This window comes from Sciurus carolinensis, chromosome 8 (assembly GCF_902686445.1).
Source record: "Sciurus carolinensis chromosome 8, mSciCar1.2, whole genome shotgun sequence".
NCBI classification, from domain to species: Eukaryota; Metazoa; Chordata; class Mammalia; order Rodentia; family Sciuridae; genus Sciurus; species Sciurus carolinensis.
Window position 1 is genome coordinate 90,399,996 of NC_062220.1, and position 24,044 is coordinate 90,424,039.

The 24,044-nt window shown below is 36.4% G+C and overlaps 1 protein-coding gene across 7 annotated transcripts in view; it reads left to right on the plus strand.

The window, feature by feature from the left end:
• The window catches only part of Itprid1 (ITPR interacting domain containing 1), a 132,679-nt gene that overhangs the window by 65,336 nt on the left and 43,299 nt on the right, over positions 1-24,044 (plus strand). For all 7 annotated transcript variants that reach the window (XM_047561669.1, XM_047561671.1, XM_047561666.1 and 4 more), the window contains 2 exons: positions 2,557-3,131; positions 5,105-5,162. In XM_047561669.1, coding sequence (XP_047417625.1) covers positions 2,557-3,131; positions 5,105-5,162 — 633 coding nt within the window. The remainder of the gene's footprint in view (positions 1-2,556; positions 3,132-5,104; positions 5,163-24,044) is intronic.

The following is a 24,044-nucleotide window of genomic DNA, read 5'->3' on the forward strand; positions in this document are numbered from 1 at the left end:
AATTTGGAGTGAGAATATCTAGTAGTTTATTTACTACAGGATTGATGCAATATGAAAGGTGTATTTTCAGTGTCCTAGAAGAGAAATGCAGCATTTTCAAAATCATTTGAATTAGAACCCCCTTTTGGAGCAACAAAGAATATCTCCATGGAACAGAGTTTGAGTGATTCTAGATGGGGAAAATGGCGAAGCTCTGTTCTTAAATAAATTATTTTAAATAAATAAATTCACTGAAAGGAAAGTCAAAGGAGCTGAAGTGTTATTTTTTATCACCTAATTATCTGAAATCAAGACCTCATGTGAATTTCTCATTTTATTTTTCCACTTTCATTTCCATGTAGATGAAATGGTTCTCAAAATTTATGTAACGGGGTTTTTATAAGAGAGTAGTATATCAACCTGAACATGATGTGAACTTTCTTTATTTTCAGAAGCAATTAATATTGTTGTTTGTTGTCTCCTCTTCTAAACTCCACAGAGATGTAAGATCCTTGATCGATTCAATATTTGAGGAAAATAAGGACATTTACTAACACCTGAGTAGTGTCTGAGCTGATCTGCGAAGGAAACACTTTACAAATGAAATCGACACATGGATTTTAGAGGAACTAGGAGTTTGTCCCTAATCCTGTAATGGCTGGCCTCTTATTTCCACTACTTAACACTTAACAATAACTCTTTTGATTCAAGAATGCTGAGAAGGTCAAATGTAAAACTAGCAATAACAAAATTAGTTGGCTGTTAGAAAGATAGATTGGAGCAGTATGTCTCATTGAAAGTCAGTACAAAAGGTTCAAACTTGAGGATGAGAAGCAATTCGTCCATTGTTCAATCTACCCAAAGGCAAAAATAAGATACTCATTCAACTCTTCGGACTATTGTGTTCTCTGAATTGACTGAACCAATTAGTCTGATAGGCTTTGTCTTAGTCTAAGTATAAAAACCTGCTATGGGGTGGATAGAAGACAATTGTAAAAGCTGAATTACGCTTCAATCATACCCTTGGGCTCAAAAAAGAGATTTGGTTTCAACTAAAGCTTAACTTGGGGGGAGGAATTTAATCAGAATTATTCTGAAACATCCCAAACCCTATAGGTCTTGAAAGAATAACACAGTCCTCTGTGGGAAATCCCTCAAACCTTTTGGAGAATGATTAGTTAATATCTTCTTTCTGGTGAAAGAAGCAGGTAAGTGTAAAGACGTGCACAGGGAAGAGTCAGTATCATTGCTCTGATGGTGCAAAAAACAGTGCAAAGTTTAGTACCTTCCCCTCCTATGTGGTCCTTGACACTTGCTGGGCTCTGCAACCCTGCATACTGTCACTAGGGTTAAAAGGAGACTGTGAAATACACAGAGTTCTGTTTCCATTACTGTGGCTTTATTATCTTCAAATTAAAAAAATATTTTTTCACCATTTTTTCAAACTGGTAAGGCATCTCAAAATTAACCCTTAGTATATTAGGTCTCTCCCTGTGCTAAGTTAATACTTGCATATGTCATCTGAATATTGAAGCCAGGTCATCCAGAAAGGCTGACAAGATGAGCCGGTTTGTTTGGAAGGACAAATGCGTTTTCACATTCATGACTTCTTTCTCTTGAAAGACTGAAGAAAATATATTTTCTTCCTGTCTTGCACATTCAAAATCATTTAACAGTTGATATTTACATAGCAGTGTGTTTTTGCAACTTTTTTTGATGCTCACAGCAAATATGAAACATACATAAGACAGTCATGATTTCAAGATTTAAAAAAACTGACCATTTACTATGTCTGGCATAGAGTTTAGCACTATATAGCTACTCATTCATATAGTCTGGGATTGAATTTCCAGCAATGGTTCTCCTGAGACTTGAAGCCAAACCTTCTGGCTCCATATGCAAGGACCATTCCATCTCTCTGGTGCTGGAGAAGATGGAGGTCACGATGAAATATCTACCCCATGAATCTGTGGAAAGAATACTCAGGCTGTGTCATGTTGAAGGAGCTGGGTTTATTGTTTCACACTTCGTTTAATACATATAAATATATAGACTCATACATGTCCGTAGTTTTTAGCAGATTAGCATCTAAAAATTAGGGCATATATGAATCCATACAGCTATGTATATTCAGCTACATTTAAGAAGTATTGACTTTCTCTAAAGCACAGGGATTTCTTATTACACTGGGGAATCATCTCCATGTGAGCAAAGGTATGTGCAAAAAATTTAGTTTCAAGAGTTTGAAGTTGTTGGGCGTGGTGGTGCACACTCTAATCTCAGCAGCTCTGGAGGCTGAGGCAGGAGGATCTCAAGTTCAAAGTCAGCCTCTGCAAAAGTGAGCACTAAGCAATTCAGTGAAACCCTGTCTCTAAATAAAATACAATAGGGCTGGGGATGTGGCTCAGTGGTCAAATGCCCCTGAGTTCAATCTCCAATACACCCCCCCAAAAAATAAGAGTCCTCTCCATCTTGAAAATTATATTGTAACCAGCTTTTCAGTTTTGACTACACCATCCACTGCAGTTTCATTGAGAAAACTCAGTGTAAAACTTTTGCATTTCTTGTATTCTCCAGGCCGTTTCCGACAGCTGGAAATCCTGGACCACGTAACCAATGCCTTCTCATCTCTGCTCAATGATGTTAACATCCTACAGAACCAAGTAGAAGAGAAAGCTGGAGGAGACAGGGTGCAAAGAACCGGAGTGAGTGGGGCCAAAGAGCATCCAAGAAGCACGAGTAAATTTTTACGGAGAGCTTCAAGATGGAACATCCAGAGGGATTGTGACCCAGAAGCATCTGAATCATTCGAGATGAAAGACAGATTTTTCATCCCTTCTGCCAAACCATGGGAGCGTGGGACAGAGTTACCTGCAGCCGCAATCAGCCACAACCAAAGCCATTTGTCTCCTTTGGCAGGGCATTGGTCTGCCCAAGCCTGTGACGACTTGACCCCTTGTCACGCTCCCCAAGCTCTTCTGGGCAAGCAGTGGCCTTGCTCTTCCATGCTGACCAAGCAGGCTTCCCCTTCCTACATGTCTGAGGGGTCAGTCAAGGACAGAGCTCGGAAGGAGAACTTGATTCACATTAACAAGCTCAGGAACATGTCTCATCTTGCGGGTAAAGGACCAGACTCCTTTGAAATGGAAGAGGTCAGTGTTGTACCAACATGCTCAGCATCCTAAGGGAAATAACCTACCTTCCAGCTCTCACCTATCTTTTGGCCTGTCAATGGTATATCTTATTATTCCAAATCCCGTTTAGTCTAAGATATTTAAAGCCATTCTCCTTGCTTGAGTCAGAAATAATCTAGTACGAAATGAACTTTGGTCTCTTCCTTTTCTTTGTCTTGCTCACAGATTAATCCATGAGTTGCTTGAGCTCAGTGTTTTATGATGCATCTCAGGAGCCTTTGTCCGGTAGCTTCACCTGTTTCACCTTTGAGGGTCAGAGCAACTACTTCCCTCTCAGTGAAACCTGCCCTGACAATTCCCCTGTTGTGTCCTCACAGCTTGTTTTGTAAGAGATTGTGCATGAGTCAGTGGCCCCTCCAGCTCTGACCTCTCAGCAGCTTGGAGACCAGGGGATGATGTGTCTTGGAAATGTTTCCTCTGCCATGCCTACTGTAGTGCCAAGGGCAAAGCAGTAGAACCAGGCGGGTTTTGATGTTAGGGGATTAGTTTTGTTTGCTTTGGTGTTTGTTGGTATTCCTGTGGCTTAACTCTGTTTCACACACACTCCCTGCTCCTTCATGTTACCTTCGGTCACACTAATTTTCACTCTCATTTAGATTTCCACCTGTACTTCTCAGTCCCCCACCCCCAAAATACATACACCTTTCCACTTTCCTCTAGACATATAATCCCCAGGTAGGGTCACCTCTTCACTGAGCCTTCTGTGTGCCAGCCACAGACAGGCCAGAACAGAATTGGTAACAGAATCTGCTTGGAAAGGAGCTCCAGAGAAGTGTCAGGGGTGGGCACAGAAATTAGTAACATGGTGGGAAGGTGGCAGACATACTTTTAAGACACTCCGCAGACTTGTTTTGGTGTATCCAGGCAGTAATTGAAGGGATTCTTAACCAGCCAGGGGTCTAGGAGGATCATGAAAATTGTGGGAAATAAGGCTTAATAAAATATTAAAAGAAAAATAGGATTTAGTCAAGTAAATATGTCTATCACCAGCCCTCCCTGCCCCACAAAGACATAAAAATGTCTTTCAACATTCAAACGTCAATCTCCAATACATAAAACGACATGTAGAAATAGATACATGAACAAAGATATTCGACTCAGCATTATTTCTACTTGCAAAATTTTTAAAACATTCCAACAGTTGGAGAGTTGTTATGTAAACTAATGTACATTCAAAGTATGGCCTACCAGGCAGTCATGAAAATGGTGCTTTCAAAGAAATTTTATGATGTGGGAGAAAAGTTTCCCTTCCAAATTTTGAATGAAAAAATTTGACTACCTCATTATATGCAGGATAAATGTATGAAAAAGAAAACCTGTGAAGAAACACTCCAAGATGTTAGCAGTAACTGTTTCCTTACACTAACTTTTTTCCATCATGTTTCTATAATGAGCTGCTTTACTATTTTAAAGTATTCTTTAATATTTTATTTTAACAATAGCTTTATTCTCATTGATAGAGTATTATTATTAATTTCTAATACATATCAAAAATAAAGTCAGCTCTATCGATTCAGAAATTAAATTTTCTTTGATCTGTCTAGGCACGATATAGCACTTGAATTTTTTTAATTACTTTCCATAAGTTTAGCAAACCAAATTAACTTACTTCCTCTAAGTATATTTAATGTGTTCTTGATAGGAAAAAAAAAAGTCATAATAATATAGTTATGTGAATTTAGTTCAAATTCACATCTCCCAAGAAGACTCACATATCCTCACCTCCTTCCCTTCTCCGGAACTCTTTAATCTTTATCATGGGTACTTTGTCCTTGCCACCTCCTCCCAACAGACTGTAAGCTATTTGAGATCAGGAACTCATGTTTATCTTGCTTACTGGTTGCCAGTAGTCACTCATTATACATTGACTAAATAAAGTGAGTTTTTACGAAAAAAATTTCTAATGAGATTGTTGCAATTTGATGTCTTAGGTCCAGAGCTTTGAAGAGGAGACTGGTAACCCTCTCGACCTGACTTCAGGAACTGTAGGTAAGAAGTCATCAAGGGGGAATGACTGCATTCATGATCTTTCAGAAAAAGAATGTCAACAACTGGCATTTAACTTTCTTAAATATGTAGAAAGCTTGAATTATCTCCAGGAGATACCTTACACTTATGCATCATTTGAGATGTTAAAAACCTAGTTGCAATGCAAACGAACATGTGAATTTTAAAATACCAGGAAAAAGGTGCCTATCCCTAGGGCTAATGGAGTCCTTGGATGTCTAGCACCTTGGATGTCTGACTACTGTACCTGAATGGATGTCAGATAGGACTAACTAGGTGAGTGTTTCCCTACTCCTACGACCAACTGCTTGGCACTACACAGGCATATCTTTTTACCAGCCTCCTTTAACCTGATGAAAGACGAGCAGATAATTTTTAAGTCTTCCACCAGCACTTAAATTCTAAACTTTGTATGACCTTGATGTTAAACTCTCAGTGGAAACAAGTTGCCTAGGTGTGACTCCCCGATCTCCTCTTAGAAGGGTGTTCCATCCTCTCCGTCAACAGAGGAGGAAGCCTCTCTTTACTCCTGGACTTAATTCTCTCATGCAGTTATCATAGTGATTCAGCATTTCCATGTTCCTGTAATGGAGCTAGAAGGAGGCAGAGATTAGTCAAGCAAAATAGAGCAGATGAAGCTAGTGCATTTCTTGGAAGAAAATATGCAAATTTTTAATTTAATTTACTGTGGTGTCAAACACATCTTTTCCATTACGAAGTGTATGTATAGGCCTCATTTTGCTAAATGCTGTTTAGAAATTATGCATTAGTAATTATAGGGTCCTGCTGATTACATAAATTGTTATCCTGCTCTTTGAAGTAATTACCACATAACCTGCATTGAGGTTTATAAGACAAAAATAAGCATCTGTTTTCCATCTAATTGAATGCTTCTCAATGAAGCTGGAGGTCCCCTTGCCAATAGAAACTGCCTTCCTTGACATTCAATTAAGAGGTCTACTGATATCATGTAAGCATCCCAATTATGCCAAAAAATTATTTAGGAAGTTAGGCAAAAATTACTGATCTACATTTAACCTCCAATTGAGAGAGTAAAGTGAGATAAAGGTTAGCCTAGTGGAGAAAATCTAGACAACAAGTGAGATTTTATTACATTCAAAAAGATGTTAGCTTACAAAAAGAACGGAGATCAAATGTGAAAAATTAGTTGAAGTAATGAGGAAAATGACCATATATGTGTAATTACTTAAATATATAATATGTACACATCATATCTGCATTTTAACTAAAAGTCTGATAGATAACTTCATTTGATATGTAAAGGCACATGGATTATTTTGATGAACAAAACTTGGCAGAAGTGATGCTGTCTTAGTATCAGGGCATAACCCTTAGCTTACCTGCCCCTTCCTGGCTCTTGGGAAGTCCCTTCTTGAAATAGTCCTGCTGGAAACCCAGACCCCATGTTGTGAGAACCCCAAGCTACATGGGAATGACACATGCAGACCCTTTGGTGGACAGCCCTGAATGCCTCCCATGTGAATAAGCCATGGATGATGTCCAGCCCAGTCAACCTTTCAGATGATTCTAATCCAGATGCCAAAATCCAAGTGTCAGTCACACAGCTGAGCTAGCTAGTCCACAAAACCATGGGAGATAAGAGTACCTTGTTTGAAGACATACATTACACGCACTATACACAAACGCACAGGCACATGATAATCTCTTCAAATATCTTTAAAATTTAGTTGCAAATCACTTTAAAACTGTATGGGCTCTACTCATGCAATGTACCCTGAATATTGGCAGAAAAAGTGTACTTCAGCCCTTTTTAAGTGAATTCAAGCAAGACGACTTCTTATAGAAAATGGAGACGCAAATCCCCAGATGTACTATCCTCCCTTCACCCCTGAAAACTTATCACTGAAATGACACGGTAACATAAAGAGAAGAGGGAAATAATTACAAGTGTTATTTAAAGGGACAAGGTACATCATCTACATTCTAGAAGCCCTGAGGAATGTGTGGCAGATATGGTGAAAGAAGTTGCAGAAAATTCTAGAGGAAGAATCATCTAGAGATAAAAGAGAGGTGTTCACTAAAGAAACATATGAACACACTGAGGTCATAATTTCCAAATGAATCTCATTTATCAAATTGAACATGACAAACTTTCACTTACTCCTTATGCCATGAATAAACACAAGAAAAATTACCACAAAAAGATTGAGCATTTCGAGAATCACATTCAGAAGAAATGCTCCCACTACTCAAAACATGACTATGAAGAAACATTAGAAATCTTTGGAAATGAATATATGTATGAGGACATTGTGTCTGTAAAGAGAACAATCTCCAATAAGTAAAGTTAAGATTCCATTCATATATGATTCACAATATCTGGTTCTGTTTCTAATAATGGCTAACACCTAATGGGCCAATCTTCTCACAGATTACAAATTCTGAACAAAATATTTTTTTAAATGCCTATCTAAAGACCCTGAAGAGCGCACAAGAGCAGGCAGATAGATAATGTGTGGTGGGGGGTCAACACTTGAACACTTGGTAGAAAATAATACACTGCATCAGCTTCCTTTATTAAAAGACTTTTAACCTGAAGGCAGAAAGCATTCTAAGACTCCAATAGACAATAGTAGTCTTACTATCCAGAAAAATCAGAAGACAGAACCTGGGGCATTGGCAATAGCTGGAAAGTAAATGTGTGTGCGTCAAAGGGAAATCCCAGAAAGGAGAGAGACTGGAAAATCCCTGAATTCTAATCATGAAATCTGTTCATATCTCTGGCCAGTATTTGAACTAAAATGCATGGAAAAGACTTCAAGAACCTCATCTAAGGTTAAATGAAGTGAATGGAGATTTCCATTTTGAATTTGATTCCAGCCAAGCTTCCTACCTCTTAAAACAATATACCATTCACAATATCCAGGCACAATAAAAATTTACTGGACATGAAAAAATAAGAGAATGTAACCCATACTGGGGGGGGGGGCGCAATTAGTAGAAACAAGCTATGAGAAAATTCTTATGGTAGACTGAGTGGGTAAGTGCTTTAGAGGTTATTAGAGTCACACTGAAGGACAGAAAGGAAAATGTACTCTAATGAATGAGAAGATAGCAAATCTCAAAAGAAAAATAGAAGTAATACAGATACAGAGTGAAAGGGAAATTCTGTAAGTGAAAATTATAATTTTGTAATCCAAAATCCACTGAATAAATTTAACAGCAGGTTTAAATGATAAAAAGGGGAAATAGGGAAGAATAGAATTACTTTATATTAGATAGAGGGGAGTAAAGAGAGGGGAAGAGGTATGGGTGAAGGAAGGATAGCAGATTGAAACAGACATTATTACCTCATATATATGTATAACTGCATGACTGATGTGATTCTACAATATATACAATCAGAAAAATGAGAAATTATACTCTATTTATGTATGATCTATCAAAATGTATAAATGCATCCTACTGTCATGTACAACTAATTAGAACAAATAAAATTAAAAATTAAAAATTAAAAAAACTTGGTGAACTTTGAAATAATGGTGAAAATTTTTCCTAATTCATTTACAGAAAGACAGTTATAGATTCAAGAAGTTCAGTAAACTCCAAGTGGAATAAATAACAGAATATTACACCTAAACAGTGTTATGATCAAAGTCATAAAAATCAAAGATAAGAAAACATGTTAAAGCAGGCACAGAAAAGTGATAAGGGAATTAAGATTTGAATCATAAGAGACTTCTCAGAGAAGATAAAAGAATAAAGATAAGATAATCAAGAATAAAGATAAAACAGGCCTGTTTTCTGATAAAACAGGCTCGTTATGAGCATACCTGCTCTGCAAGCATTGCTAAAGGAAGTTCTTCAGACCAAAGAAGGGTGCTATGTTGTGGTGTTTCATGCCATACGCTGATGTAATACATGATAATCTATACCACAGAGGATGGAGGAGTTGATAAATGTAGCAGCAATACAATGAGCCTTCTACATTTTACATGAAGTGGTCCAATATTGAATTAAAGTAGGTTGTAAAAAAAATTAAGGATATAAAGCAGTCAACAATAGTAGAGTCATACACACATTGGTAGATACATGATAGATAATGATAGAAAGTAGAATAGCAGTATAATTGAGCCAATTCTGTGTATTGTTTATGACAGAACCAAGTAGACCCAGACTCAAATTCTGGCTAGTTTCATTACTTTCATGTGACCTAGAGCAAGTTCATTTACTTCTCTATTCTCATTTCCTTAAATGTAAAATAACAGGAATCTAATTCACACAGTTGTTGAGAAGCTAAAATGAGTTAATTCATGAAGGAGATAAGAAAGTGTGGATCATGCTAAGTACTCTATAATAATAGTAATATGTTGTTAATATAAATTAAGAAATAGCAATAATACATTTTATTTAGAAATAAGCTACCTGACTAGAAGAATCTCTTTTGGAAAGAATTAAAAGTGATCACCTTTCGGAAATTTATTTTTATTATTTTTTAATTATTTTTATTTTTTATTTTATTTTTATTTGCTCTTTAAGTACTGACTTTTTAATTGTATATTATACTTTGATAAAATAAATAAATATTGCATTAAAAATGTTTTTTTATTAAATCCAGGTACATAAATGATATGAAAAAAGCTAACAATAAGAGTAAAATGTATGAATTAGAAGGATATCGCATCCACAAATATCCAAACAGAAAAGTACAGATTAATCACAAAGAAGAAAATTTTCAAACATCACATTAATAACACTAAATGGTAGATGGAAATAAACTAATATACTACAAGTTAGAAATGGAAAAATGTGAACCAATGATTTTATACACAGTCATATTCTACTTTATCTACAAGAATAACCTAAAGTCATTTTCAAAGACAAGAGGACTCACCAACTACATCCCCCACTTCCCCTCCAGGACAATATCTTCAAAAAAGTGAGGGCATGATTGAATCATGGATCTATAAAGCAAATAGCAACTGCCAGCTGAGTTACTTAAGACAAATTACTCCATCTCTAGATTTCTGCATCTTCATCTAAAGAAAATAAAATAGGGTTAATAACAGCATCTACTTCATGGTATTGTTAAAATAGTAAATAAGTTAATACATGTAAGGCTCTTAATTTATCAGCTCTTTTTATTATCCCCTAATTAAATAAAATGTTACTTAAAGCACTCTAGAATAATCAAAATTGGGCATGGAAAAATGAACTCAAGTAGTAAGACCCACAAAACATAGAGTTAAAATTCAATTAATTGATGTTAGAGCTTATGAAACAATAAAATGCTAAAAAATAACTTGTGATTTAACAATTACAATAATGCTTTAGTTAAACCTACTTTATTACAACAAACTTACTAACGAAGGTTCATTGTGAAAGGTTGGCCACAGGACAAGAATGAAAGACAAAAACTAATGAGGTGTTATAATATTAAAATCCAATAGTAGATACTTTAAGGCTAAAGAAAAATTTAAAACTAAAATAGAAATTTAGAAATTAATCAAAATTATAAACCTCATCTAAGAATTAACAGTCAAGGCTGCAGTTGTAGCTCAGTGGTAGAGCACTTGCCTGGCACTGGGTTCAGTCCTCAGCACCACATATAAATAAATAAATTAAATAAAAGTATTTTTAAAAAAGAATTAGCAATCATAAATCACTACATTCTAAGTAACTTAACATATAAAAACCGACTCAATTAATGTCTTTAAAAGCCCACACAAATCAATAAGAAAGACAGCAAGAAGATCTTATTAGATTAATAGGGAAAGGAAATACATAGGCAGTCTTAAGGAATAACTATAAAAGCTCCGCAAGGAGGGTAAAACATGTTCAGCTTTGCCTTTTCGTCTATCACATTAGCAAGTACTTAAAGGTTTAATAATAGACACCCACTATTAATTGGAAATTACATTGTCATAATTACTTTGAAGTGTGACCTGTCAATTTAACATGGATATAGCTTTCGATGCATTTATTTCAGTTCTGGAACTTAACCTGCCAATAGACTCTAATATAAACTCAATGATTTGTGCTGCAATAATGTTCATAATGACAAACAAAAGACAACCTACATACCCGCCAAAATAATCTTCTTTGAGAAATTATGGTACATCTCTACATTAAAAACTTCAGTTGTTATTTTGAAAAATGAGGAAAAATAAAGAAAGATGTCTCATGAGGCCCGGGGATATAGCTCAGTGGCCAAATGCTTACACATCAAGAATGAGCCTCTGAGTTTGATTCCCAGCACTGCAAAAAACAAAAACAAAAAACTACGAGAAAAAAACCTATGTGCAAAAGATTCTATGTATGTACTCTTTTGCGTTAAAATAGTATGTCTTTATTGTATGGAAGTATGCACAAAATGCTTCTGGAAGGATGTAAAAGGAACTGTTAATGATAATACTTTAACAGAAGGGAAATTGAAATGTGTTAAATTAATTGGCATCTTTTAATTTTCTTTTGTTGCGATGTGCATATGTTATTTTCATAACACTCCATAGCAATAACTTCTGGCAATACCACAGGAAATGGACACAATAAAAACATAATATTTTAATATTCCTCTCAGTCTTTTACAGAAAGAGCATAAAATAAGGATGATAAAAAGATATTAATTTTATAATTGATAACATTAATTTAATACAAAACTATTGAAATAAGTGTTCTTTGCCAAAATTCTTAGAATATCTATTTAAAAGTCTAACCACACATAAGTGCAAAGATTATTTCTTTGATTTTTTTCATACACATGTAAAAAGTATAGATGACTTTTCCTCAGACAAAATTTTATATAATAACATTTGCATTCAATAATAAAAGTAGAAGCAACAATTTCCAAACCCAAATAAACACATTAACAAGCCCAATAGTGGCTGGGTTTACCATCCTAAATAAAAATGCAGAAAATTATAAGTTAAAACTGTGAATTCAGACAACTTAAATAATAATGATAAAGACATTTCATTGAAATCAGAGTTATAACAAAAGCAGTAATCTGAGGCAAATTCATAGCATTGATTGCTTTCATTATCAAATAAGTGAAAACTAAAATAAATTGCCTCAAGAAGTCATCATGAAAATAATAAAATGAGCATAATTAGAAGTTAGAGATTAATAAAAATACATGAAAATTAGTAATGTGGAAAGCAGAAACAAGTGATTTGGCAAGTAAAATCCAAGCACTAAATCTTTTCTAGTAGAAAAAGACAAACTTTAAGAACATAAATCAATAAAAGACAAAAAGTACATACAAATAAAATTAGAAAAGCAAAATAAGAGACAAGACATAAAAACACTGATACAGAAAATAAATGAAGAGCTGTAAAATCTATTTTTAAATTACAAAGTACAGCTACTGTATTTAAAACCAGTGATAATTACTTATGAATTGCATTTTAGGAAATGTATATATGTGTGTGTGTTCGTCTTATATCATTTCTTTATATCTATAGAGTTTGTGTTCAGGTATAAATGATATGCAAATTTTATTGTTTTACATATGTTATATATTTCATATTATATAACAAATAACTGAAATTAACCAATAAATATAATCAGTAGGCTAAATAAGGAAATTTAGTGTTGTATCATACTCATATTGTAGAATTATACATGGCAATGATGGTAAACATTCACATAGGTAAATATCATAGATACAAGGTAGAGATAAACAAACCACAATTGGATACATAGGCATATAAAATATATATTGACTTTGGCAAACTTGTATGTTAATAATGCACACACAAAGTAAAAGTACAAAAATATGCAAGGGAATGTATAAACACCAAATTCAGGACCCTGGTTAACTCTGGGAGGAAGGAAAAGAGGGAGAACATGAAATCAGAAGGAGGTAAATCCAGGACTCCTACTTTATCTGTAACATTTCTTTTTTAAAAAATTCTGAAGTGACGATAACCAAAGGTTGAGTTTTAATAGAGCTTTTTGACTGCTTCAAGGAGTAAATATTTGTTATGTTTTTCTATACTTTCCATGCATTTGAAAGATTTTCAATATTTCATGAAGCAAAAAATTAAAAATCAAAGATGTCAGGAGGAATTTTGCTAAAGAAGTGTGAAGTATGTAAATGATCAGTTTTCAAACTCAGCTCCAATCTGAGAAATACACATAGATATTACTGTCGGGCAAATGAATTTTTAAATTAATGGAGGTTTAGGGGTCCATGAAATGGAATATTGGCCAGGGAACACAGAACAATGTGTATCAGAAACCCTCAACTGTGTTTACTTCCTGACCTGCATGGACCCTCTAGAATGTTATGTAATATAAAAAAAGAGGTATGAAAAAATTGGAACTAGCCAAAATATCCAGTAAGGAGTAATTTTTTTTTGGATATTCTTTTTTAAATTATTTTTATTTGTTTTAATTAGTCATACATGACAGTAGAATGCACTTTGATGCATCATATGTAATAAAGTATAATTTCTCATTCTTCTGGTTATACATAATGTAGGCTCCACCGATCATATAGATATATATGTACACAGGATAATAATGTCTGATTCATTCTACTATTCTTCCCATCCCCATATGCCCTCTCCTCCCTTCAATCCCCTCTACCTAATCTAAAGTAACTCTATCCTTCCCTAGCCTCCCTGCCCCATTGTGAATTAGCATCTGCGTATCAGAGAAAACATTTGCCTTTTGTTTTTTGGGGATTGGCTTATTTCACTTAGCATGATAGTCTCTAGCTCCATCCATTTACAGACAAATGCCATAATTTCTTCTTTAAGGCTGAGTGATATTCCATTGTATATATATACACCACATTTTTTGTATCCATTTTATCTGTTGAAGGGCACCTAGATTGGTTCCATAGTTTAGCCATTGTGAATTGAGCTGCTGTAAACATTGATGTGGCTGCATCACTACAGTATACTGATTTCAAGTCCTTTGCATATATGTTGAGGAGTGGGATAACTGGATCAAAGGGTGGTTCCATTCCAAGTTTTCTGAGGAATCTCCATACAACTTACCATAATGAACAAATAATCCAATTAGTAAATGGGCTAAGGAACTGAACAGACACTTCACAGAAGAAGAACTACATACAATCAATCAACAAACATATGAAAAAAATGTTCAACATCTCTAGTAATTAGAAAAATGCAAATAAGAACTATTCCAAGATTTCATCTCACTCCAGTCAGAATGGCAATTATCAAGAATACAAACAACAATAAATGTTGGTGAGGATGTCGGGGAAAATGTACACTCATACATTGCTGGTGGGACTGCAAATTGATGCAACCATATTGGAAAGCAGTATGGCAATTCTCTAGTAAGGAGGATTTTTAAAGTAATAATACATAAAACAGAATGTCAGACAGTCATTAAAATGAGAATACAACTGCTCTTTCATGACACAATGGTTAAAGAGATTCTGCAATATGTATAATCAGAAAAATGAGAGATTACACTGCATTTATGTATGATCTATCAAAATGTTTAAGTGCATTCTACTGTCATGTACAACTAATTAGAACAAACAAAATTTTAAAAAGACAAAAATAAGTCATAAAATATACATCCCCATGCAAAAAGTCTCAAATCTCTTATATAAAATTACATTCATCACCATTATAACATACATAAAAATTGCCTACATACAAGACAAATTACAGTCAATGGTTTGGTGACCATCTGAGTGTAATGAGTTTTCAGTAATACATTTTTCTTTCCTTCTTTTACGTATTGTAGTGTGCAGATTTCATTTGTAGCAAGTGTCTAACCCTCACCCCACACACACAAAAAATAGAGATGATGGATCAATAGAGAGATAGACAGATGATAGACAGCTAGATTATCCATCATAGTGTTGACAATGCCAATCTTTGATAAAAGGACACACCGGGGTTTTTTTCCCTCCTTTGCTTATCTCCTAATTTGTCCCAAACATTACAAATAATCATTCGACAAAGATAACCCAAAACGCCAAAGTTTACTGATTGAGTATTTTTGAGGACTTACTAAGAATAAGTCATGAAGATTTTGTTAATAGAAATTTTGCTCCAAAGTAGATTTTGGAAAGTTTAACTTTGAATGTGGATCTCTTACAACCCGGCTTGGTTGGCGGTCAACACCAGATTCTATTCATTCTCCCTTTCTCTCTCATTCTTTGACGGTATTTCAAAGGAGTTGAGGCGTTAGTGAGAACCTTCTTAAGAAGACAAGTTCCTCAAGCTCTGCCTCTCTTCCTCTGCTCTTTTGCTGCTGCTACCGGTGTTAAATGACACCTCTATTTGTCTCATCTAGAGAAACTGTATTTTTTTGCCTGTGTTTCTCTCTCTTGTGCTAGATTGTGCTCTACTTAAGGGTAGGACCCTTGACTAATTTACTCTGCATCTCCAGACTTATAAAGAAGTCCCCTACATTCAGGTCATCTCCCCACATGTGTTGGGTCACATCTGAGCATCTTTCATCTTAGCAAGAAGAGTTTCCACCCTAATCTACCAACCTGTGATTGAACTCTGCAACAATATATTATATGCGGAGTATTAATGACTATTCTCACAATTTATGACATGGTATTTTTATTTATTTTACTGACAAAAATTTCAATAGAGTCTTTCCTCATTATCCTTAGAGAATTGGTTCCACGACTCCCTGACAGATATCGGAACCCATGATGTGTGCATCCCTTATATAAAAAGGCATTTTATTTGCATATAACCTACATGCATCCTCTCATATAGTTTAAATCATCTCTACATTACTGGTAATACAGAGTGGAGTGAAGACACTAAATAGTTGTTCTATTATTTTATTTGTATTGTTTTTATTGTTGTATTATTATTTTCAAATACTTTTTTTCCGTGATTGGTTGAATCTGTTGATGTGAAACCCACAAATACAGAAGGTTGACTATCTTTGTAAATTAGGAATGTATTCAGTTGTATATGCCTTCCAAATTTATAAATTGGTGCTTTATTTTCTCATGTTGCATTTAGTCCTAAGTAGTGTAGATTTATATATTCAAGTTTCAAACTCATTACCTGAATGTACATGGAGTCTGTTGCTTAAATTTCTATTCCAGATCAATTACAATTTTTATTAGGGGGCAGCTCGTTCTTAACATACTAATAATTTACACTGAAACACAGGCTTGCACTGTCCTGAACAGTTTCAATTCTATCATTAAATGCAATCTCATGCTACTGTTTCCCTTTTAGAAATTGGACATCAATAAATTAAATAACTTGCCTAAATTTACACAGCTGGCAGAGGAGGACCAAAATTCAAGCCAACATCCTTTGATTTCAAATCTACTCCTCTTTCCATCCTGAATCCATGTATTCAACAAATAGTTAATGAATACTTAGATGCACAGGAACCCATTCTGGGTGCTGGTGATACTGATGGGAGGGAAAAAGAAACTTCCAATTCTTCCACATCTCATGGAATTTGTAAATGCTGGAGAAATTAGTAAATAGTGACTTAGGTAGAAAAAGCAATAGATGATGGAAAGATGCTAACATCCAGGAAAAGAGCCAGACACAGAAAAGAGAACCTTATTAAGGCATCCTTTTAAATTCTTGGCAACATATATTGAGTACTTCCTCTGCCAGCTGAGGTTCCAGGCACTTTACATGTATTAATTCAGGAATCCTCCCCAGAGGTAGATTCTGTTATTCCCAATCCCATTGCACAGATGAGGAAACTGAGGCAGAGATAGTATCGCTGTCACAGTCACACACTCCAGAAACCTGACTGTCTAATGCCAGTGGTTTTCTGACTTGACCTTGAGAAAATGCTCCCAACCATGCCCTGCAGCTCTTGCCTTGAATACTAGTACTGAAAATCAATTAAATAACACACCTGTTCAAAGATTAAAGAAGCTGAGATCACAAGTCTTCAAAGATACTGATTTCTTCAGTAATCTACTTTACCATTGATAATTTCATTCCTGGGTTATTGTCACTGGCTTCCCTGATGAGGTGAGTTGCTAATGTGGAGGTCAAAAGAGACACTGCTGTCACTGGAAAAAGGGATGAGATGCTCATCTTGCTTGTTGTTTGGTTAGTTTGGGTAGTGCTATTTGTTTGCAGGGAATTGCACATATGGGAGAGGATACTGATCATCAGCAACTGCCTATTCACAAGACAGACTAGGACCAGGACCCTGGTGGAGAACAAGCCACAGTGGCCCTGTCCCTTGGCTCCGTCACCTGGCCTCAATTTGAGTCCAATTGCTTAATTTTCTGTACACCCCGTGAAAGCCAATTCCCATGCTGCTCTGTCTCTTCTTTATTTTTCTCCATAATGTAGTTTCTGGCTGTTTAACTGCAGCAGGCTTTATGATAAGGTTGTTGGTTTTTTTTTTTTTTTTTCTTTTACTTTTTTTTCTTCCTTGGCAGTAGGCATAGACTTAATTTTAAAAGACACACTCAAACTCCAACAGCCCTGAACAACTTGCACAGAGAGCAGGGTGTTTTCTAGCCTTGTTTTAAAAATATTACAATTTTTTTATTAGGCAATTTTATCATTGTTATAAATAAGTAATTGTACTGGGGAGAAGGGATAATCCTTATTTAATTAAATTCATCTATACTCCCAGGTTGGCAGCAACAAGACATATGTGAGACTAATACCCGCAGCCTGCCTCTTTGCATGTGCAATTAAAAATTCACTCTACAGTAGCACTGGCAGTTTAGTGTTGCTTTTGGCATTTACAAATTCTTTTATTTTGTGACTTTTTTTTTACCATACACATATGCTGGAGCAGATGTTGCTTATTTGTTGTTTATTCAAATCTGTAGGCTCTGGCAGCTAACTCCATTGTTCTGTAATGAAGCTTTATTCACTGTCCTGTATTAGGACCGAGCGCCTGCACGAGAGGCTGCCTTAGTTCCCAGTAGGACACCACAGTTATTGCCCTTGTAGTTGGCTGTTTATAGTTGGAAGCTTGCACTGGGGGAAAAAAAGCAGCGGCAACAAAGGGCTGGGTGGTCACCGTCAGGGTGAGTGCAGGGGAGCCGACAGGAAGGTCATCGAGCTGTCCTCGGCTCTGTTTCTGCCTGGTGGTCTCAGCCTGGCATCCGGGCTCATCTGCTGTGGGGATTTGGTGTCTGCGACTTGGAAGCACTCTCTTCCTCCTCCCTTTCTATTTCTCCTTTCTTTTTCTCTGTCTAGTTATTTATTTCCTCCACAAGCAGGGTGTCCGCTACCTCTTCCCACTCCTGTCCCCACCATCCTATTCCCACTGCATCTGAAGAGTTTGGTTAATAACCATGCTTAGCCCTAGGGCTCTGTCCAACACAAACCTGTTTCTTCCACACTCACACCTTCGTCCTGTCTTTCCTGGTCTAGACACTGCTTTTGGCGGCCCATGTCTTGGGGGCAGCCGCACTTCATAAAGTTGAGAATGTCAGGTCCATGTTGACCATAATAAAGACCTGCTGATCCCCAGAGCTCCAATGCCAATTTGGAGACATTCGCCTTCTGGAAAACCCCTATCTTGGCCAGGAGGCAATCAATCAGAGATGTAACCACCTCCATCTGGCACATTATGACATGGAACCTCACTATTAACACATTTGTGATTCATCTTGTCCCAACGAGTGGTGCCAGGGATCAACCGCATCCTCCCTCCCCATGGCAGCTGGGAGCATTCTAGCTTCCCAGCATGCAGAGTTAACACATTGGCTCCTGTGACATCGCAAGTAACAATTCTTTTAATTATCACACCTTCCCTCCCTCTCCCCGCCCACTCCACAGACATTTTGGCACCATGGGGATATTTTGCAGCCGGCAATCCGTACTTTTCTTAATTGACTAAGTTCCAATAGCAGGGAAGCCTGGTATTATCCACTCTCATCAAAGGGGAAGTTACTTGACGCTAAGTTCTATAGATATAACATCCTACACTTTTTGGGGGGGGGCTTTTACTTCCTTCAGTATGCTGTAGTGTTCATTCATATTTTTAATTGATTTCTGTTGTCTGTATCCTGAATGTGAATCTCTTTAGGATTGAATTCAAGGTCTTTCCTATTCTGACCTCAGCCCATCCTAACAGCCTCACCTCTTCTCCACTGCCTAGATTCAGTGCATTGGGTTGCTCATCATCCCCCCAAATTCTCTCCTTTTACACTTGTAGGGGCTCCTTGTTTCCATTTCATGGAATTCACTTCTGAGTTGCCACATGTCAAATGTTGTCCATGCTTCAAGATCTCAGTTCATTTACTGCCTCTTCTAGTATTTCCTCCAAGAACCCTATTCCCCAGGGATACTCACTCTTTAGTACTCCTAAAAATGTACATATATACCTGTACCACAGACCTTAACTTGCTTTGTCTTGTGTTGTAATTAGCTGTGTACAAAAGGCATGTTCTTAACTGAATTATTACTTCTTTTAAGGACCGTTGGCATGCATTTTTATAGCTATCTCTGGTTCCATCTACAGGAGGAGTTTGCAAGGGGACTATAAGAGATGACAATAAAACTTTATTGAGCATTCTGTGTGCCAGTGCTACACAAAACTCTTTAAATTCTTAATTCCTCAAAACCACCATGGGAATAAGTGAAGTTTATTCCCATCCTACAGATGAGGGAATCGAGAATCAGAGAGGATAAGGAATATTTGATCAAGATCCCTTGACTAGTAAGAAATTGAGCTCGGATTCACCAATCCATCTGATCCTAAAATTTTATTCTTATTAGAACACCCCTCTTTTCCCAAGCACAATAAATTAAAGTTACTGTGTTAGAATAGTTAAGATGCCACCCTAATATTAAAATGTAGGGAGAACTAGATTTATGGTTCAATAGAGAAAACACTGCTAAATTTCTAAGGGAACATTAAAATCAAAATATATTATGTTTGAAATGATTCATACCAAAGAGAGAGAGAACAAAATAAAGCTTATTCTTTAACCAGGGGCTGAGTTCATTTGAACTCAGGCTTAGTTCTGTTATTATCATCACCATCAAACCATTATCACCCCAGTAACTATGCCAGATAGGAACATGAACAGGAGCCTGCTTTGCTATGCCTCTTACAAAAATTAAACTTTTATGGTAAACAAGAGATGTGTTTCTGAACTTTTTCAGAGAATAGTTTATGTCAGATGCGAAACCAAGAAGCCTCTATTTTGTTTTAGGCTGAGGACTTTTTGGAAGGGGGTTGGAGAGTCAATATATGACAGTCCTTTGGGCCTGGAGAAGTCACTGGAAGGAGTGACAGTGGCCCAGGTAGCTGGTAGCAGCCTCTGAGAAGGAAGGAAGGAGGTAAAGCTGATGCATTTCAGGTGCTTTTTGTCTCAGTGGCCACGTATGGGCATAAAAGAGTTTCAAGGTCAATAGTGAATCAGGAAATCTGGGCAGTTAACTTAGGAGTTTGTGTTTTGCCAGAAGTCCCAAGTAGTACAAAAATCAATGCAAAAATCAACGAGTTGGGAGAGAACTAGGGAAGCCCCTAGCTTCCTTTTCAGGGGTCTGTTGGAAGCACCATCCCAGGTTTTGTCTTGTGTAGCAAACATGATCCTTTACGATGAAAACGAGGCTCTGGACTGAGTTGAACAAATAAGGGATTCCAATGAGAAAGGAACTGGCTTGGAGGGTTAAGGTTCTTCCTTCCCTAACTAATCTGATTCTGGCTGTTCTCGTCTTGGAAAGAGATTTGGCACTTTTCCTCCTAGCCTTCCCTGGGAAAGTTGAAGCCAGAGGTGAGGCTTGGTTCTCTTTCTAGGAAGAGAGGTTGGAGAGGGACTCAGAGCCAGAGCAGCTGAGATTTTGATTGGTTTCTTCCGCTGCCAACTCTAGCCAGCTTCTGGTGCCCACACAGACCTCAATGATGATATCTGACATGGTCTATTTCCTCCATCATGTGCAATTTGCCCACCTGCGTGACCCTCTCACAGGTTTGACCTTGGTCACAGATGGCTGCGCTAACCAATAGGATTTAAATTTGTTTTATAAAATATAACATGATATCGATTTGTAGGTATTGTTTTTATTAAATGACTTTCCTTTTAAACTTGTGTAGAGTTGGTCTACAGGGAGTTTCCAATTTCTTATTTCTTATTATTATTCCTGCTGTGTTAAGGGACAAATTAATAATATAAATTCTTGCTCCTGAGAAACATGACTATTGGGAAAAAAAAAAAAAAAAAAAAAAAACCTTGCTCTTTAACTACAAAGTGAAGACATTTTGATTTTGTAGGAGCACAAAGATCCTCACATGCATACTCTGATAATCACACAGTTACTGTGGGATCTGACACCTACTAGAAGCTCAGTGATTATTTGTTCAATGGGTGAAAAACAGGATCAACAGACTTCTCAGGGACTGTATCTCTGCCTATGAAAAAAAAACAACAAAGCCAAGCCCTTCAGTAACCGTCTTTATACTGCAGTGATACAAACAAGATGATAGAGGGAGAGTATTCAAGATGGTCAAGCCTCAGGCTTAAATAAAACTGCTTAGATAAAACTCTGCAAAAAAAAAAAAAAAAAAAATGTAGCCCAGTACCATACATATCTGTTTCTCTGACTTTATGTGGAAAAAAGAACTGAAAGCCTAGAGGAATAAAAGATTATCCATCAGATGATGACTTTCAAATATTACTATAAAATATTATGTCAACTGAAGTTTTCAGCAGGGAAATTGAAGAGGAAATTAAAAGCATACAAAGAGATGGTGGGGAAAAAAAAGATGTAAACGAAGACATTTCCAGGAAGTATTTTGACGAGTTTCCCAGATCCCATATTTTTATAATTTTTATGATTGTTGGGATTGATCACTGATGCTATTTTCCTTTGTGCATACTGGCAACTCTTCCATCTTCTCCAATATATCTTCAGTATTATTTTTCACAAAGTAAATGTTTACATCAGGTAGGCTAGGAAATCTAACAACTTCAATTGACTCTCCTCCTTTTCCCCTCTGTTAATTTCTACTTCTTTTCTCTCTAGATGGGATGATTTTTAAGTCTTCTATTGAACGGTCATCCTTGGTTTTGCCTCACCTTTTTCTTGGGTTAGTTTCTCTCTCTCCTAGAGTTCATGTCTTCCTCTTCTTTAGATACTTCTTGCATCTCTATTGATTGTTTTTTTAAAGAGGACAAACCCCATCAGTTTTATTAGATTCCAAGGTGCAGCAGTAGAGAGCAAAGCTGGGCCCTCAGTGTGCCTCTCCTGCCACCCAGATGGTGCACCATTGACCTTCTAGTACATCTTAGCATGACCCGCATGGAGAGTCCCCTGGAGTGGATTCTTGTTAATCTCCTGTTTCCTGAACTTCTCTGTCTTGATTGGTGCCTTCACTTTGATGGAGGGCTGTCTCTAATAGATTCCTAAGAGGTGTGCAAAAAGAGGTAAATTTTTTGAGAATGTGGACATCTGAAAATGTTTTTATCCTGCCCTGAAACTTAATTAATATGTTGGCTCAGCATCAAATTCAGGGTTCAAAATTATTTCCTTCAGAATTCTGGAGACCTTGCCCTCATGGCCTTCTTGTTTCCAGTGCTGCACTTTTGAGAAGCATAAAGCCAGAGCCCTGTTTTGTCTTACTCTCTCTCGAGAAGCTTATATATTTTCTTATTGTTTCTACTACTCTATAAGTTCATAATAATGTGTAGGAGCCTACTTTCATCTTTCTAAGGTTAATCATAAATTCATGCCCTTCAGTTTCATATTATTAATAATTTCCTAACTCTATTTTCCCCTCTTTTTCTTATGAAAATTAAATTATTTGAATATTGGCACATATGACCAGCTCCTCTAATTTTCTTTCATTTTTCTACTTCTTTATTATTTCTTTATTATTTAATTCTAATTTCTGTAAGAGTTTTCAGTTTATCAACTAATACTTATTTTGGATTCTGCTATGTTTTGGATCTGTAATGTTCCTTTAAGGTCCATGTGTTGAAGACTTGGTCATCAGCCTATTGGAAGGTGGTGGAACCTTTAGGGGGTGGGGCTTAGTGGAAGGAAGTTAGGTCATCAAAAGCATGCCCTTGATCCCATCTCTCTTTGCTTTCCAGTTGAGGTGAATAGGTCTCCTCTGTCATGTGTTCCTGCCAAGATGTACTGTGCTTCTACAGGCCCAAAGCAGCAGGGCCAATCAACCATGGACTAAACCCCTGAGACAATGAGCAAAAATAAACCTTTCCTCCTTTTAGACTGATTAAAAGGTATTTTTTTTTACAGTGATGAAAAGCTTACTAACACAAATTCATTTGTTTTTATGTATTTAACTTACATAAGGTTGTGTTCTCATAATGTCCCCCCCAGCATTCTTTTCTTGTGTCATGATTTCAAAGCTTTTTCTTATCTCTTTGAATATAATGATATTTCATGTGTATGCAGGCATGTTTCTGTATATATATGTAAACTTTTCCTTCTACCACAATTTTTTTCTAGTCAGTTTTTTTTTTTTTTTTTTTTCCATTTGCTTTTTGTGGTCTGTATCTTCTATGTTGGCAGTTATTGTAGATACCTGGTGATTCTTCCCTGCAAGCTCATGATTTAAAATGAAAGACTAAAAATCTCATTAGAAGTTCTGACTATGAGGAGGACATTTGTTGCATTTGAACTTAACTGTACACCAGTCTAGAATAGACAATTTTATATATATGGGGGGGAGAAAGAGGGGGAGAGAGAGAGAGAGAGAGAGAGAGAGAGAGAGAGAGCGCCAGTTGGCAATGTGGGAACCTAGTCAAGAAGAACTTAGATGTTTTAGCTTTCAATATCCAACATATGCACATCTATAATAAATTAAGCATAAGCATCAACCAAAGGTCATTGCATTTCTGTTTTCCCAGGTTTAGTGAATGAACTTAAAGCATTTTCCTGGGTTGCAGGTGGGGAGCCACTCAATATGGTGGGCTTGTGAGGAGAGGAATATAGGATT